General features: G+C 38.3%; 1 protein-coding gene across 2 annotated transcripts in view; it reads left to right on the top strand.

The window, feature by feature from the left end:
• GRIK1 (glutamate ionotropic receptor kainate type subunit 1) overlaps window positions 1-18,538 on the top strand; it is a gene marked incomplete at both ends in the record, with an annotated part of 166,806 nt that overhangs the window by 119,168 nt on the left and 29,100 nt on the right. The window contains 5 exons of one of the 2 annotated variants that reach the window (XM_084284304.1): window positions 10,331-10,438; window positions 11,635-11,679; window positions 14,832-14,945; window positions 16,120-16,323; window positions 16,906-17,129. In XM_084284304.1, coding sequence (XP_084140430.1) covers window positions 10,331-10,438; window positions 11,635-11,679; window positions 14,832-14,945; window positions 16,120-16,323; window positions 16,906-17,129 — 695 coding nt within the window. The remainder of the gene's footprint in view (window positions 1-10,330; window positions 10,439-11,634; window positions 11,680-14,831; window positions 14,946-16,119; window positions 16,324-16,905; window positions 17,130-18,538) is intronic. The other variant, XM_084284305.1, reaches the window with a different exon arrangement.

Genomic DNA, 18,538 nt, shown 5'->3' with positions numbered 1-18,538 from the left:
TCTGATGCACAGAAATCTCTATTCACATGACTTGGGAAAGACAAGAATATTTCAATTCCAAAACATAAAATAATATCTGTTCTGTTACATCCTTTTCATTGGGTTTTAGTGTTAAGATAAAATATATCATCTGTAACATATGGGTGGCAGTTTTCTCTGGGCTCTGATGCTCCAATATTTAGTTAATCCAAAAAAAAAAAAAGCAGTTGCTTAGTTTAGCAGGACACCAGATAATTTGGTGTTAGGATTTGATCCACTCTCATTAAAATAAATATTTTTCTTTTGTTCACTTTTTAAAAACTTCTCACCCATAAATTAAGGTATGCATTTCTGATACAAGCCTATTGCTTTGAACTGGAAACTCTTAATTGAAAGAGCAAACAAAACAACTGCTAGACTTTCATCCCATGATGATTTATGAGAAAATAAAGGTCAGCTTTCCATGAAGATAATGTATGGCTGAGATTAATGCCAACAGAGATTCATATTCTGAAATCAAATTTCAAGTTTAAAATTTATGCAGTGATCTGTGCACACATAAATAGCAAAATAACAGTCCTACAACTTGCATGGTAAGAATAAATACATATTGAATAAATGAAAATTATTGGCAAGGCTCTGATACTGCAATGTTTAAAATGAAAACAAGAAATCTGACAAAAAGATTATGTATATTCTCTTCCATTCAATTTTTACTTTGTCAAATATTATGTAGAAAGTAGATTTGTTTAAAAACAGTGAGAAAGAGTTCATACAAAGTGTTTTTATTTGAATATATGGAGTGTATTTTTATATTTGCTACACAAAATCATTTTTTTCAGAACATATTTTATATGTTCTAGCCTACTAAAAATCCACTTCATTTATTCCACACTGATATTTCCATTTAAGTGTTAGTGCATGGCCTAAACTTGATTATAATTATTTGTATTGGAAAAGCTCCCAGAAACCCTAACCATGCCACCATTGAGCAATTCATTATGCACAGTCTTTCCTCCAACGACTTTACAAGAAAACTGTTAAATGCAGATGGTTTAGATTTTGAAGCAGTGTACTCTCATTAAAATGATCTGTCCCTCAACCACACAGCCTCCCACTCACTCATTCACATATTTGCCAGCACTTGTGTACTGTTATCCCAGGTGGAAATCACAGAATCACAGAATTTCTAGGTTGGAAGAGACCTCAAGATCATCGAGTCCAACCTCTGACCTAACGCTAGCAGTCCCCACTAAACCATATCCCTAAGCTCTACATCTAAACGTCTTTTGAAGACTTCCAGGGATGGTGACTCCACCACTTCCCTGGGCAGCCTGTTCCAATGCCTCACAACCCTTTCAGTGAAGAAGTTCTTCCTAACATCTAACCTAAAACTCCCCTGGCTCAACGTAAGCCCATTCCCCCTCGTCCTGTCACCAGGCACGTGGGAGAACAGACCAACCCCCACCTCGTTACAGCCTCCCTTGAGGTACCTGTAGAGAGCGATAAGGTCGCCCCTGAGCCTCCTCTTCTCCAGGCTGAACAAGCCCAGCTCCCTCAGCCGCTCCTCGTAGGACTTGTTCTCCAGGCCCCTCACCAGCTTCGTCGCCCTTCTCTGCACCCGCTCGAGCACCTCCATGTCCTTCTTGTAGCGAGGGGCCCAAAACTGAACACAGTACTCGAGGTGCGGCCTCACCAGAACTGAGTACAGGGGGACGATCACCTCCCTAGCCCTGCTGGTCACACTGTTCCTGATACAAGCCAGGATGCCGTTGGCCTTCTTGGCCACCTGAGCACACTGCTGGCTCATATTCAGCCGACTATCCACCATCACTCCCAGGTCCTTCTCTGCCTGGCAGCTCTCCAACCATTCCTCTCCCAGCCTGTAGCTCTGCTTGGGGTTATTGCGCCCCAGGTGCAGGACCCGGCACTTGGCCTTGTTGAACTTCATGCAGTTGACCTCAGCCCATCGGTGCAGCCTATCCAGATCCTCCTGCAGAGCTTTCCTACCCTCAAGCAGATCGACACATGCGCATAGCTTGGTGTCATCTGCAAACTTACTGAGGGTGCACTCAATGCCCTCGTCCAGATCATCGATGAAGATATTAAAGAGGACCGGCCCCAGCACCGAGCCCTGGGGGACGCCACTAGTGACTGGCCTCCAACTGGACTTGACTCCATTCACCACGACTCTTTGGGCCCGGCTATCCAGCCAGTTTCTAACCCAACGAAGCGTGCGCCAGTCCAAGCCTAGGGCAGCCAGTTTCTTGGGGAGAATGACACAGAACTTTGTACCACATGAAATCTCCATGGGTTCTTTGTCATCTCTGTAGTCCAGTGGATCAATGTCACTGTAATAGGGCAACAGTGCAGGCAGGGAGGATGTTTCCCACACAAGACGCTGGGTGGGAACACTATTTCCTAGCTCTGCTGTGGCCTCTGCAACCATGAGCAAATCTTTTCTGGCCAGCTCCAAAACTGTGCCTCAGTTATCTGAGAGGGCAAAGCAGGTCACCACTTTGTAGGCTGACATGATCAGGCTGTTCACTATCTGCACTTGTAGCTATCACCTCATTCAAAACAAAAGCGACAGGGCCTGAAATCTAGGCGAAGAAGCCCTGTAGCTGGAAATGCTGCAATTCTACTCTGTTAAAGATAGATGACAACTCTTGTCTAGTTAATGTATTTAGTCTGTTAGCTATGTGGAACATGATGTCTCTATACTGTCTTGCTTATACAAACAGTATCTATTACAATGCAGTCCCATTCCCCATTAACTGTAAAATAGTATGAAGCTGTTTTCCAAGTTCATAACCTACCCAGCCACTTCAGTTGCAGTCATATTTGTGTAGCATAAAATACACTAGGAAGAATACATGACAAGGTTTAACTTTTCCTTCTGATCCTTCAACACCACTCCCTCACCTCTGCTATTATAAAGCAATCTGGTAAGTGTAAGCTTTAAAGGACCTTAAAGGCGTTTCAAACATATGCTCTGAAATGAATCCACCTGAACTGTCATCCTCAAGTATTCAGGGTTTATTTATCAAATTTGTAACACCAAAAGCCTTTATTGTGATTACCTGAAAGTTATTAAGCTCAACCACTGCTCTGGAAACAAGCACTCTTGAGCAGTTCACAGAAAAGCCTTTCTTCCCTAAGAAATCCCCCTTCTCTATTCACCCAATATTTATATTTCCTATTTCAAGACAGGAATGTCTTATAATAGCTGCCTAAACTCCTTCCTAAGAACAAGCCTCCCTACACCTCCTCCTTTTCATCAGTGCCGTTTATTAGAAGCCCAGGACAGTATCAGTCTTGGTGTAAAGAGACTGTGAAACATCATGATTTTTAGTGGGGCAGATAAAGCCCTGTAATGGTGAATGCTGAAACTCCTTTTATTACATCTGTTATGCTGGATTTGGACTGGGATAATGGAAAAGTCATACACTAACTCACTATATTCCTTAATCCTTGAGAATCTCTTTTAATAAGAGGATTAATTGTAAGAGCTGATAAGTTGATGTGTAGCTCAGAGCACATTTATTATGATTTCCACTGTAACTAGCAGCAATAGCACAATCTCTTAAATCTATCAACTGTCTATGCAATTCTAATAAAGCAGAAGCTTTCTCCTCCAAAAGGAAAGAAACAACAAGAGAATTAAAGGAATTTTTTCCTTGTCATTAGCATTTTGATTAGGACATTTTGGCTATGTTATTTGCTAAGTTGGAAGATTTAGTTGTAGAAAAGTGAGCTGTAGTATTGTCAGCACATGGCCACAATTTAGATGTACTTAAACCTACTGTTTTACAATTTTTTCATATAGCTGATTTTGTAGTCCAGAAGCGTTTAAAGCAGGGAAAAAACATGAGAAAAGGAGCTCACTCACCACCTTGCCTCTTGCCATCAAGCAACACAATTCATATCCTATATATAAGTCATCAACAATGATTCTGTAACGATCAGAATCCACTCTGTTAATAAGTCTAAGAGCCATTGGAGGAAACACCATCATCCACCTCTGCATTTGGATGGCAGTTAGCACAATAGTCCTCATCAGCCATTTTGGATTAGCAGTTCATAGCTAAAGCAGTTGTTCACTTTTTTTTATAAACAGGTAATACTGACCAAGCACAACAGGTCTATCACTCCAGTAATCTTGATATGTCTTTGAGATCCCTGTATGTACTCATCTGCCAACTGTTGTTAAAAGCTGAAGGATGCTGTACCTGAAACAGCATGGTGTCACTAAGTACAGAGGTTGCTTCACCTTCATTCACTATACTTTGATAATGTTTATCTGAGGTAAAATGTTCTAGTGCGATGGTGGCTAAAGGAAATTATAATATAAATATATTATATTATAATATATTATATTTTTTATTACATTATATTATAATATATTATATTATAATATAAAGTTCTATGTCTCTTCAACACAGAACTGATTTGCTTTCAAGAACCCCATTTTGGTAGAAAAGAATTTCCTAATTTTAGCCCAAACACCTTACACAGTTATTCTGGAGTATGTATAGATCCAAAAAGACTAAACTGCTAGCACGTCTCTGCCACTGTGCAAAGGTAAATGGGCAAACATAATTTGTGGAGTTGAAAACAGATATCTTCTCTTCCTGAATTCCAGGCCAGATGATTCTCGGTAAGTTGTTATTTAGAAAACAATAACAACAATTACATGATAGTGTAGTACCTTCCTCTTCATAACTGCAGTTATTTAGAAATGTACATTAAATCAGTAACAGATATTAATTTTTTCCTAGAAACTTATAATAGTAAATATACACCAAACAATTCCAAATTTATAAAAATACAAATATTCTTGACTATATATTCAGCATAAAAATGCAGTTCAATTATTTGCCTTTGTAGGTTACCTGTAAGATGGTTGGGAAAGCTACCAACCAAGGGTCAAGGGTCATTCCTTGACAAAACTGAGTAGATAAGGTAATATCCATATCTTTTACTGGACTTCACTCTGGCTTCTGAATGTACTTCTTTGATACTGAAGAGTCCAACTAATCAATTCCTGTTCCAAGCTCCCATTAAATGCATAGAAAAACTCTGATTGCATGCCTTTAAGACAAGGTTTCAAAAAGCTTGTTACACATGAACAGCAAGAGAAGAGAGAGAAAGAGAGAGAGAGAGAGAGAGAGAGAGAGAGAGAGAGAAAATACGGATATCCTGCCCGCAGGATAATAAATACCTTAATACCCTAATATGATCCATTGTCTACTGTGGAAATTTCTCAGGTCAGTTATCTGAGAATTAATAAAATACTTGAGAAATAAAAAAGTAGTCTTTTTATGTGCCTGGATGAATAATTAAGTCTTTTGAATGAAAAAGGCTCTCATTTACCACCGCATTTCTATCCAAAGATAGCGTTCACATAAGATGCTATTTATCGTATATTTAATATAATTTCATACTAAACAATAATTCAGGTTTCAGTGGCAGATGCAAAGTGTCAGAATATTTTGCACAAAGGCAACTTTGAGCCTGGAATTACACAGTTGTTTTGGAGCTGAAAAACAGAACAGATAATTTTCTGCAGTAATACTGTGCTTAAATAGCTTTTCACTCAGAAGTTTTATTAACTTCCTTTGTCTACATAGTCCAAAATTTAAGTTATAATCATTTACAATTTATTGTAATACAATTACAATTTATTGTACATGTATTATGTACACATATTTTGTAAGTGATATAGTCACTGTTTTATTTGCATTTATGGGGTGCCTACATGTGTCTCAGATACTTTCTTTTAACATTAGTTCGAGACGTATCTTTGAAATGGGAGGGGAATCTTATTTTCTGAACAGTTTGAGTATTTAGACTTGAAATTAAATCATATTAAAAGGTTAGAACTTGAGTCTGAAACTCAAAAGAGATTGCTTGGTTAATTACAAAAGAACAGGTTCAGAAAAACTGTTTTATTTCACAGGTCATTGGAATAAATTATTAATAGAAAGGAAAAAGTGGATGCACGTTATTAAACATGATTAAACATAATAGTTTAAAAAGTTAAAACAATATCAAGCCTTTGCATTTTTGTATTATCAGGATGCTTTGAACATTTTAAAAAGACCTTGAAAAATATCAAAATTATCTAATCTGAAACATAATTAACCAGTAGCTATTATTTCAACACTGGACTTGGAAAGAGTAAATATGCCGTAGGCAGATAAATAGTTAACTAAAATATTTGGATAAACATCTATTGAGTAGGAAAAAAAAAAAAAAAAAAAGAGTATAATCAAAAGGCAATCAATTTGTCTGAGAAAGATTGATATTTATTGTATGCAGTACTGCAATACAGTATCTGCTATAAAAATTGTCAATGTCCCATTATGGCTATATCATAAAGCTGGATATTTATTCGGTCCATGCATTATACACACTATGCATTATGATTTACTCATCTATTTATATCTTGCTACAGCAAATCTGTGAGGTCTGCTAGAGACAAAAACAGCAAAACCTGAAATGTACCTGTTCTTTTACCTTAGCAAGTTTGGCTGTAGCTGAAATAATTGATTTTGTGATTGAGCTGTTGATTGGCCTTGGCTGAAACTAAGGCTAATATAGTCATTGACTCAAGATGATGAAGGGGAAATTGATATAAAGACCATATGATGGTACTGTGAATAGATAGCAAGCTTCTGGAGTGTTTGCTCTTAGAAGCTGAGTCAGCTTCATTTTACAGTTATTATAATTTTCTATCAGTATATTTATACAGAAACCAATACTGTGATTTGTACACTTAACCCAGATGTTGTTTTGTAGTTAAGCTGCAATCTTAATCTTTTAAAGTAAATAAATAGAAAAAGAAAGTTTCACAGTTTTAGTTAGGTTTCCTTGTGTAGTTTTGCCATATCAGGTACCTGACAGCCTTCAGAGAGAACTGAAGATTTATTTGTAATCTCTTCTATCTACTGCCTTTTCAATGTTTAGGAAGAAAGTGTCTGAATAGCTGAAGGTCCTTTACAACTTGCTTCTCAATGGATAGTCAAAACTAATATATTGGATTAATTCTCCATTTTATTTAATAAGAGGGAAGAAGTCATCAAATATTTACATCTCAGAATAGGTGAGAATTATAATTATCAGATAAAATACAGTATTGAAGACAGAGAAGTCTTATTTTGAATCTCAGCTAAACATTGTACTACTCTACTTCTGCAAACCAAACTGCTGAGAGAGCAGCATCTCATCACCGTTCTATTGTCAGAGGCAGCCTGCAACATTTACAAAGCGGGATAAAGACAAGCAAAAAGATATTACAAATGAAAGCTACTGAAAATCACATTTTTTAATTAAGCTGCAGGGTGTACTCAAAATTATACCAACAAAACCAAAATACATTCTCTCTGTAAGAGTGTCAAATTGTGTCCTTAGTTCCTCCAATATTAAAGCAAGGACAGAGTGCAAAAAAGCAATTTCTTTTGATGAATTACATGATTAGGTTCCGATTCAATTTTTATTATATCCTGTAACATTTAACATGGAGTGACACTAGAAACATTAAAATTGCTATAAATCTTGCATATAAAAGTATGAATTCTCATTGCTGTGTTCAACAGTCATGTGGTTTCTGACTATTCAGAAAGTTCTGCTTCATTTCTGGTCATTAATTGCATCTGAGAACTGTGCAACTGCTGCTCATTCTGTTTGCCAGAACACGATGACTAATAGGCACCCGTATCCTCAATTTACCTGACAGGCACCTAGAAGTGGCATACAAATATATTTTCCTAGCAATGATACATTTCAGTTCCTTTGCATATATCAGGCAAGTGTGCTATAGGAGGTAAACCATATTAACAGCCGGGAAGTTTTGTTATAGACTGAAGAAGACCCAGAATCTACTGCAAGTTCTTAGCTCATCCTTCCCAGCAGCTCTTGGAGAAAACTTGATTTTCTGGTCAGAGAAGAAACATCACATATCTATCTGGACATGTTGTACATAGAGGCACCACAGCTGTCTCAAAGTCTGAAAATAATTATGCTGAAGTTTTGCTTTTACTTAAAATAAATAAAACAAATACACATTTCAAAAGAATAGAATTTAAATGCTATTTGAGGCCTGTGCCTCACAAACAGGGTCTGAAGAACACCTTTGACATTGAGGATTAACTCTTCTGAGAAACACTCGCTGACTCCTCTTTATAATTTAAGTAACATTTGTGTCATTATTTAATGACCTAACTGGCACTTAAGGTAGACAAAGGCTATATGCACTTACCTACTACCTTGAAATTTAAGCATACATCTGTGCAGCTTGTAACATCTTTTGATTCCATTTGTTTTATATGGGGGTACAACTACGTAAAAGCACCAACACCTTTTTCAAAAGTCACATTTCACCATATAGAACTGAGATTTAAGCTTCTGATACCATTTACAAACATAATGTATTAGCTACTTTATTCCTTTATTCAAGATCATATCACGTTAGCAGAGAAGCAGAGCATCTGATATGTAATCAATAAGTGTGAGCATTTCACAGAAGCAAATTGCCCTCCGAGGAGGAAATGATCGCTAAAGACCATATTTTTTAAAATGTTCCATCTTTACGAATAGGAGATTAGGGCCATGTCAGAATAATAAAGAGTGGAGAAGAGATATTATATAACAAAATGCATTCCTATGTCTACCCTCCTGTTATCTTTATCATAACAGCATACAAAATCCACAAGTGTCTCACTGTCTATAGCTGAGATTTTCATGTTCCCATGTCATTAAGGTGGAAAGTCTCATGCAAAGTTCATTCCGCTCATGGTTTTGTACTCTTACATTACTTAACCACATTGAGAAATCCTACCTATTTACACAAAATTCTAGATTTAAGAGTTATATAGTTGACACACATGAAGAAATTATCTCATCATTTATTATCAGCTTTTCTTTTACCTTAGAGGAATTTAATCTAACATAGGAGTTCCCCAAAATAGATTATAAAAATAATCTTGAGTTTGAAATCCATCACTTTCTTTCCTTTATAGATAAACATCAGCTCTGGGGAGAAAGGGGGACTATGTGAGAGACAGATAGATCTCACTTAAAAGTGAGCTTGCTTGGAAGCCTATAAGATAACAGAAAACTTCAATTGCAGAAATTAGTTCTGGACATCGATCCTGCCACACTGAAGAAGCATTCCACTGCACAGGGAATCATCATAGCTTTACAGGCTGAAGTACAAAGACCATCACTTTAATTTCCTCCTGATGCCAACGTTCAAAACAAGGATAATATAAATTCACTTTGTTATGACGGAACAGTAAGATGCTGTCTGGACCAGAACTAGTCATATGCAATTCCTATGCTATAATTCAAATCCATACATAAGACTTGTGTGTATGTTACTCTACAAAGTGTTTATTAGCGCTCTGTGAATTTTTCCTGAAAGCCTGCTTTTAGAGCTATCCTCTTCATGCCATCAGCATCTGTGAGCACAGGCAGTGGTAGTATTCCTATTAGAAATGATACGCCTCATTTGCTTACTTGGGAACTTGGGCCTTCTTCGTTGTTAATGCAAACTGAGTAGGAATTAGTGAAACAATTCAGCAGTCCAAGGATGTTAGGAGTCCACTGCTGATGGGGGAGATTTAACCATAAACTGTCCAAGAAACCAAAGAAGAATGACAAAAGCCCTTCATTCATTTATCTCTTCCTGGAAAAATCCAGGTTTCTGGACTCTCTGTGTAGCAGAGGCAACATCAAGACTATGAAATGCATAACTAAAGTATTTAGAAAGCTTTGGTGATTTTGGGTGTTTACCAGCTTTCCTTCATGGAGAACCTCTCAGGGATTCCATTCAGCAGCAATTGCCATTGATTAACCCTTCCTCATGGAAAACTTAAAAGATCCTGGGCTGGGGTAAGCAGAATCATTTCAGAGAGGCTGGTAGATTTAGACTGCTTTATTCCAAGATTCAGCCCCAAAGCTTGGACAAACATTTGTAACTTTCTTGGTGAACTCTTATGCAATGCAAAACTGCTCTGTCATTGGGCACAAGTAATACGTACTTCTTTTCTTCTTTTCAGTGGATTTTTTTTTTATCTACAGTATACAATACATATACAAATCAATATATATAAACTGTCACAAACTTGTGCCTGATTATAAAATATAAAATATATTGAAGAGAAACTGGGTGAAAAAAAAAATTGAAGAAGCTATTTTTAATCAAAGTAACAAAGCAGCATATCTTTTAAAAAGCATTTATAAGTGATTGAATGCTATGACTAATTTGAAATACAATATTTGTCATTGTTTTTGAGTAGTTCTTACTAATCATTACATGGAAAGGTGTTTTTCTGTATTTACATAGGCACGGTGGGATGGCCTGACAGGGCGCATAACCTTCAACAAAACTGACGGCTTACGAAAGGATTTTGATTTGGACATTATTAGTCTCAAGGAAGAAGGAACAGAAAAGGTAACCAGATCTTTTGTAAAATAATGATGGGAAGCTGATTTGACAGTGGCATGGGAAAGTCCATTCTCCTCAGCTTGTATTTCCTGTAGTTGGGCTAAAATACACTGTCAAGACTACTTAAATTAAAGTTAAACAGAGCTACTAAGATTGTTTTAATTGTTTTACAATGTGTATCTTGCATTTTGAGACATTGGATAGGAATTTGAGACTGGTGATAATTATCTGAATGACAATAATTACTCTAAGTACATGTTATCTTCTGTTCTTGCCACTGTAACTTAGTGTGGTAAGATTATATATGCATATGTATGCATATATGTATATATATGTATAAAATTTGGACTTAGATGTACTGCTTTTAATAGGTGTGACACAAGGGAGAGGGAACAGCAGATGGTTGAGTAATAGCCTCAGAAAGAGTTGAGATGTTAAAAATCCTTTGTGTTTTTGAACATGATCAGTTCTTTTGCCCTCACATCCCTAACTGCTTATCATACGTTGTGCTGAACAGAAAACTAAATTAGTTGCATTATCTCTGTTAAAAAATAGTAAGTTCTGCACGATGCCATCTCAGAAACTCATTCTGTTTCCAAACAAAAGCCAAATAAAGCTCACATTCCTTAAGGAAGTTCAGGGAAGCATGCCTCAGGAACAAAAAAAAAAAAAAAAAAAGGATGTCCAAATGTCTTGTTTCCCTTATTTCACCACTTACTAATTGTCCTGAAGGTGCAGAAGGGTAGGGCGGGGAGCACTCCTTGACTAGCAGACACTAAGAAGGACCACAAAGGCAAAGAGGTCTTTGGCCATGCTTCACAACAGCTGGATGGCACTGCTATCATGCAAGTCCCAACACTGCCAGCCAGGGACCGTGTTGGACAACAAGGGGGCTCGGGGTGTCCTGGAGGGAGGTGGGATGGCCTTGCCCCAGCTCTCAGCCAGCCAGAACTAGTACCCAACAGGCATTGCAGGAGGAGGCTGCTGTGGGTGTCCAAAGATCCCCAAGGTGAGTAACGTCACCAGCTCATGTCAGCCCAAGGCTGTGCTGTCCTGTGCTCTGTGTACATTGGCTTGACTCTGCATAATAATTGCTGACAGGTTAATTGAGACTGTAAATACAATTGCTCCCACACAGCTCTCCAGACTGGTTCTCTTTTCATTTTTAATGAAGCACTTTGTTTATTTTTCTCTATACCAAGGCTGCTGGCGAGGTTTCTAATCATTTATATAAAGTGTGGAAGAAGGTTTGTACACAGACAGGTGATGCAAAAACCTTTGGGTTGGGTCATCAGACTCATCCTTTGGGTTTTGATGGTGACTCTCAAATTGCAGTTTAGAGACAATAGTCTATCTGAGAATATGAATTTTTGTAGTAGGCTAAGTATTGTCCCAACTTAAAACACTAAACTCTAAATAATCTTTGGCAGGATTCAGCTTTTTCATCAAAATCTTTTTTCATCATAATTGTTATGCTATTTCTTTGGAGCTGTGCCTTTTCCTTCTTTGAGCAGAGGCTCCTGGCTGCAGCAAAATCTTTCCTTTTCTCATTTGCTATCCTTCCTGATTCACCTAAGATTTACCGTGACTGGTAAATTTGTATCATTTCAAATGTCTATGAGCATCAGAAGCAGGACTGTTTTAATGTGCAGGATTTTTTTTTTCTTTTTTTCTTTTTTTTTTTCTTTTTTTCTTTTTTTTTTTTTTAACTCCCACAGAATGCATACTGTGTGGGCAATGTTCTAGCATTGTTGACTCAAAATTTTGACGGGTGTGTTATTAGCTCCTTACAGAAAATAATATAGTTGATGAAGTGGATGCTGTCATTCACTAACATATGGAAATTGGAACTAAGCTTGTTTATAAAGCACCTCAGGAATCTCAGTCCTCTTTTAACATAGGATGTCTCTGTCTGGTGGATAAGGCACCAAAGAGGGAATCAGAGACCAGCTCCATGTGCTGTTCCCTGCTGGAGGTACAACCCACAGTTTTCTTTACTACACACTTGCTATTCTGTAAGGAGAAGATAACAACTGCATTTACCATGTTGAAAGAGTTTTGGATTCACAAGTTGAAATTTTCTTATAGCACTTAGAATTATATTTTTGTATATCTTTTGCACAGCTCTTATTATTTCCCACCCCTCCCACACACACAATTTAAAAGGTTCTGGTTTTGTGTCTTTTAATGCTACAGAGTAGACCAGTGTAAAGCATCCTACAGCACTCTTTTCTTTTTCTTATAAAGGACGTACTTAATAACCTTGTTTTAATATCAGTAAATCAGGCGAAGGCACAAAGGGCTCCATTTCCCTCATTACTGGTGAATAGATCATCCTACCTGACGTGCAGAACGCGATTGAACTGATCTGGCTTTTGACTCTAGGCACTTCGTGTTATGCTGAATTGATTTAAACCAAATTACAATTGGTTCAAAACACAGGCTTGCTGAGAAGGGCATATGACACCTCTCAGACTTGTCACTAAACTGCAATAAATCTCCTGGATTCACCATAGTGATGTACTACCTTGGCCTCATTCTTCCAGTGCCCCTCCGATCTCTTCCATTGCTCTAATCAAGGTTGACCTGTGGTGTCATCCTTATCTTCAGATGTAGAGTGGTCTCCTGGTGTATTTTGTATGCCCTGTGACTGTGTTGTTACATGTTCTTCATGGTTGTTCTCCTCTTCCCTGCTGCCAGCTGATAAAAGTGAATCAAGTCAGTAACAACGAGCAGAACAGCTTTTGATTAACTTGGCCACCGTGGTGCAAATTCAAGGACACTGGTTATTTACTATATTCCTGGCACAGACTATCATAATATCCAACATCTTATTCTGTGTATACTTTCCAGATCAGTTTCTCAACCTGATCTAATTTTGGAAACAAAGGGAATGCCTGATAAACTCTTCAAAAAATAAAAATAAAAAATAAAATAAATGGCATGACTATCCCCATTAAGCATACTTTGGAGACAATAATTATGAAACACAAGAATAATGGCACCCAGGGACACAAACCCAAAGTCTGTATGACATTATACAGTTATTACCCTGAATCGACTATCAGCAGGCACAAGTTAATCTGCTGGGTTTGGTACAAAGGTGGGTCTGTCTCTGCATCAGTTAACAGCCACAGAAAAAGGGTCCTGCATGGGTCTGATGACTGAGCACCTGATGGTGGTTACAGACCTTCAGTACACAGGACAAGTCAGCAGGTTTTTTGTTAGACACACTTGGCAGCTTTGTTGGCAATCCTAGAAGGGAGGATATGAAAGCTGATCCCTCCCAGGTAGAGCTGAAACATGCTGGCAGAGTGGCACAGCAATGCAGACAGTTCTGTGGATGGACGATACCAGTCCTCCATGCCATCCATCTGGTGCTCTCCACGAATGTCCAAAATACGAACCAAACTGAGCAAGCTACTTGCCTGAGGTTCTCTCACACCAGCCCTCAACCACACAGTATATGTAAACCAAATTAAAACAAACAAACAAAAAAGATGCTTTCAGACTGCATTTATGTTAAGTACATATTTATTTGAATAGATCATATACTAGATATAGATCACTATAGATATACTAGATATAGACATAGATCATATAATAGATATATATACAGGTATATAGGATCTATATGTAGGTATATATATATATGGTATAGATCCAGATCCACTGAAATCATGGATCCCTTTAGGCTTCAGATCTGGCATTAAATGCCACAATTCTTCACTATATTTGGAGCTAGAAAAGAATCAAAAATTGGTTTTGCCTTTGGTCGCTTATATTTACTGAGCAAATACTGATCAGTAGGTGAAATGATTTCACCTTGTTCACTCTGTCATATATAGTAGTAAGAAATGACAGAATAATCTTTGCTAAACCTGGTGAAGGCACAGCAGAACCAAAAGGCCAGTGCATCCGTCAATCTGCTTCAACATATTTATTCAAGCTTTTAATCTGTTGCAGTGGAAAAGAGAAATCTAGGTGTATGTTGCAACTCTACCATTTACAAAAGCAAAAAAATCCATAAAAATAGACATCTGACATTTTTTTAGCAGGAAAGGAAGTCAACATATTCCACTTTTGTAGCAAATTGGCTAGTACACCACTGTATTGACATGCCTTATACTCTTACAGCTGAACAATTTCAGCCTGCTTTTGAAAGAGCAGTATGTTCCCTGTGTTTTCTAAATGTGACAATCAACCATTCAATGTCGTTGCCTTATTCAGATCTACAGCTGTTTCCCTTCTCTAGCATCTTGTACTTCTGGTGTCTCTTTTTGTGGTGACTAGAGCCAATGCACACTTCCCAGGCTGTGAGCATTTAGGGAAACCCTGCATTTCACCCCAGCCAGCATGCTGAGGACAGGCAGGCTCTCACCAGCTCTGTTCTGTGTAGATCGGTGTCTGGAACTCCTACAGCGGCCTTAACATGACGGACAGCAACAAAGATAGGTCGACCAACATCACCGACTCCTTGGCTAACCGGACGCTAATCGTCACAACCATTTTGGTAAGTCTTGGTGGGCAGAGCTGGTGTCCCCATCCGTGCTGCAGGTTGCAGGTATGGCTGATGTGTCTCTACTGCTCCTTTCCTCCACTGTTTTCAAACAAATTTTGTGTTATAGACTCAGAACCAGCATAAGTTTTCATCCATCAATAAGGGGGACTCAAAATACCCCACTGCCAATGAATGACTCTGGGGAACCTTTGTCTCTTTAGCTTACTTCAAAATTTCAGAGGTGCACCCTGCATACTATTCTTCCCAAAAGAATTAACACATGCAAATGCTCAGTTTTGTAGTCACTATTTATACATCTTTTCTGTTTACTGAAAGTGAGATGAAGAGGAATGAAAGAAAGCAGCAAATAGTAGACAGACAGATTGAGGTATGTCTTTCCTACGATGAACAGAAAATGTGGAAATGGGTATTCACCCAATTGTTTTGCTCATGTGTTCTCTCCATGCCTCCTCCCTGTCCCTTCCTCCTTCCCCCTCTCCCCCCCCTTTTTTTTTTTCCTTTTTTCAATTATTCTGCCTAACCCCTCCAGGGAAGAGAAAGAGCTCAAAGGCTCCCTCTGCCCTCCTCTTCTGTTGCCAAAGGCCTTTTGCTGCACTAAATTGCAGCAATGTTCTTGCCCAGACCTTCTACACAAAATCCCTTTAAAAAAAAAAAAAAAAAAAAAGCAGTGAAGTGGTTTGCAATCTATCTATGCTGTTCTTCATTTTCTCCTCTAAGTACCTGTTCAGCTCACTGCTATATTACACATTAGAGATTTTTTTCAATAGAGATTTATTTCTTGTAGAATACAAAATTTTAGGTTCTGCTTATGATTCTTTTCCTGGTATTTAGGCTTCTCCTCCAATATTCCTTCCTGTCCCTGAGGGTGGGACAACGTAGAGTACAAATCTTGGATCTGATTTTGAGGCTGCTAAGCACTACCTTAATTAAAGCCCATGGGAGCTGTGAATGGTCTTTTCCACTGACAGTTAGGGCCCTTATGGTTATCACTAATTGATTCGGTAAATTTGTTAACACACCTAGAGCAGCTTTTAATGGACATCATAAATTACTGGTATCCAACTAATTGCAATCCATTAATAAAATATTCGCATAATTTAGAGAAACTGATATAATCTGAAACAAACTTTATTTTTGTTGCTACATCTGCTGTGTTTTTCTATAGGAAGATCCCTATGTTATGTACAAGAAGTCTGACAAGCCCTTGTATGGAAATGACAGATTCGAGGGTTATTGCCTGGATTTGCTAAAGGAGCTGTCAAATATTTTGGGCTTCATCTATGAGGTCAAACTAGTTTCTGACGGTAAATATGGAGCCCAGAATGACAAAGGAGAGTGGAATGGGATGGTCAAAGAGCTCATAGATCATGTAAGATTGAATCATTCTCTCTTTATTCTCCTTTCACCTGCAGTGTTTTATGTGAAGCCAGCCCACATGAAATGTTTGCACTTGTCTACAGTTTTTTAGAGCCACTGCTCTGTCTTGTCACCTCTTGCTAGAGTAGCAGGTCACAGCATTATGTCTGATCTCGCAGTGCCTGGGTGTTGGGGGGCAGTGGGCACTGAGCTCGCATGGATGCTGTCACCCCTTGGCTACAAGCTCCAGGTGCAAAGGCAGAACTCAACTATGTCCTGCAGCAGGCTCTGGTCTGTGAATGTAATCCTCCCTGGGGACAGAGCCCCACAGGACTTAGCCCCCCCCAGAGACCGAGCCCCGTGACCCTGGTCAGACCTTCCACACAAAAAAAAAAAACACAAGGATCCCCCACCTGCAGAAAAAGGATGTCAGGTATGCAGCAATACCCTAGCACTGTTAAGTTTTGTTGTGCACTTTGTATTTATAGTCAGTTTGGGTTTAGCTTTATTACTCAGAGGAAGAGATGGAAGCAAGAGTATTGTGTATGCATGAAAACATGACAAAGAATGAGTATTTTCCCCTTTGTGTTTTCAGAAAGCTGATCTGGCAGTTGCTCCTCTCACTATTACCTATGTAAGAGAGAAAGTAATTGATTTTTCCAAGCCCTTCATGACGCTGGGAATCAGTATCTTGTACCGGAAGCCCAATGGCACAAACCCTGGTGTTTTCTCATTTTTAAACCCTCTTTCTCCTGATATTTGGATGTATGTTCTCCTAGCCTGCCTTGGAGTCAGTTGTGTCCTCTTTGTCATTGCAAGGTAAGACAAACACATAGTTTCAGATGCATCCACATTAACTACCTCTCATCTCACAGGTGTTACATTGGTTTTGCAAAGTAGCTGTTCTAAGGATTTTATCCAGCCCTGAAACATAATGTTCTAGAAGATCTCTTGGTATTTTCACATCAACACTGCTATCACTTTTATATATTGCAATGTGATGAGATTTAACTTTCCTTAAGGGCAGAATGGAGAGAAATATCTGATGAAATGTGTCAGGCGCCTTCTGTCAGAGCACAGCACCTCAGCACACTAACTACATGTTGAAAAACAGTTGATATTACTTGTATGTAAACACTTTTTTTTTTTTTTCCTACTAATAGTACATATAAAAGGTAGGAGAGAGGTTGTGAACATATTTTTGCTGATTGATGCTAATTAGCTCAGCTCACTCCCCTTTGGAAACACAAGATACCATGCCTGGGATCCTGAGGGGGCAATCTGCAAGGTGGTACAGAACTAAGGGTCTCTCCCAGCACTGTCCTGAGGTGCAGCCTGCCTGTCAGTGGCAGGTTCCCAGTGAAGTCCCAGTGTAAAAACAGTAGGAAATAAGCACATACACACCACTTTTCCAAAGGATCCTAAAGCTCACGATGACCTCAAAAACAGGTGTACCACATTTTCTCTACCAGTGGGCCACAGAAGAGCACTCTACACCCTTAACATCAAACTTTATCTTAAAAATTCTAGACAGCTGATCTAGTTTCACAAGCCAGCTACAAGCCACTTGTCTTGGCTGCAGAGACCATGGACCATGGTTTGGGAGTCAGTTGCTGTGTGATTTTGAGCAAGGGAAAACCAAGCATGAAAGAAGATGAACTGAGAAACTTGTCAGAGGAAATTGGTCATTTGAGGCATATTTTTTTTATACTCTTCAAAAACTGTGGGCTCTGTGAACTGGCATAGTCACTTTCTTCAAATAATGGCATCAGAATTTCATTTCTAACTCTGTTTATTTGATCTCAGCATATCCTTCATTTTTTTCCTTTTCACAATTTAAAACATATATATTTTTATTAGTACTTCACAGAGATCCATGTTTTGTAGCATTTTACTAAGGATCACTAATGCTTCTTCCACTTTCATTATGCATTGTTTTGCATATACAGCAATGTCTTACACCTTAATGAGTTACGTGGGAAAATGGTCTGGGAAAATATTTATACTATGAAATATAAGAACTATAGTTGTGTATCATTGAAACAGCACCCTTTCCCATCACAGCAAAGGTAACATGGAAAAGCTACAGTTTTTATTGCAAATGATGACATTCTACTTTAAAGAATCAGCAATACTGTATATTTTCCAAAAGATGCATCCATAACCCTGATTCAAACATGACAAAAATCATAGTAATCTGAATCATTAATTCTGATACATTCTGCCTG

The sequence above is a fragment of the Netta rufina genome (genome assembly GCF_964035555.1).
Source record: "Netta rufina genome assembly, chromosome: 1".
Classification (NCBI taxonomy): domain Eukaryota; kingdom Metazoa; phylum Chordata; class Aves; order Anseriformes; family Anatidae; genus Netta; species Netta rufina.
The sequence above is the reverse complement of the archived record's forward strand: the minus strand, read 5'-3'. Positions and strand labels throughout refer to the sequence as shown.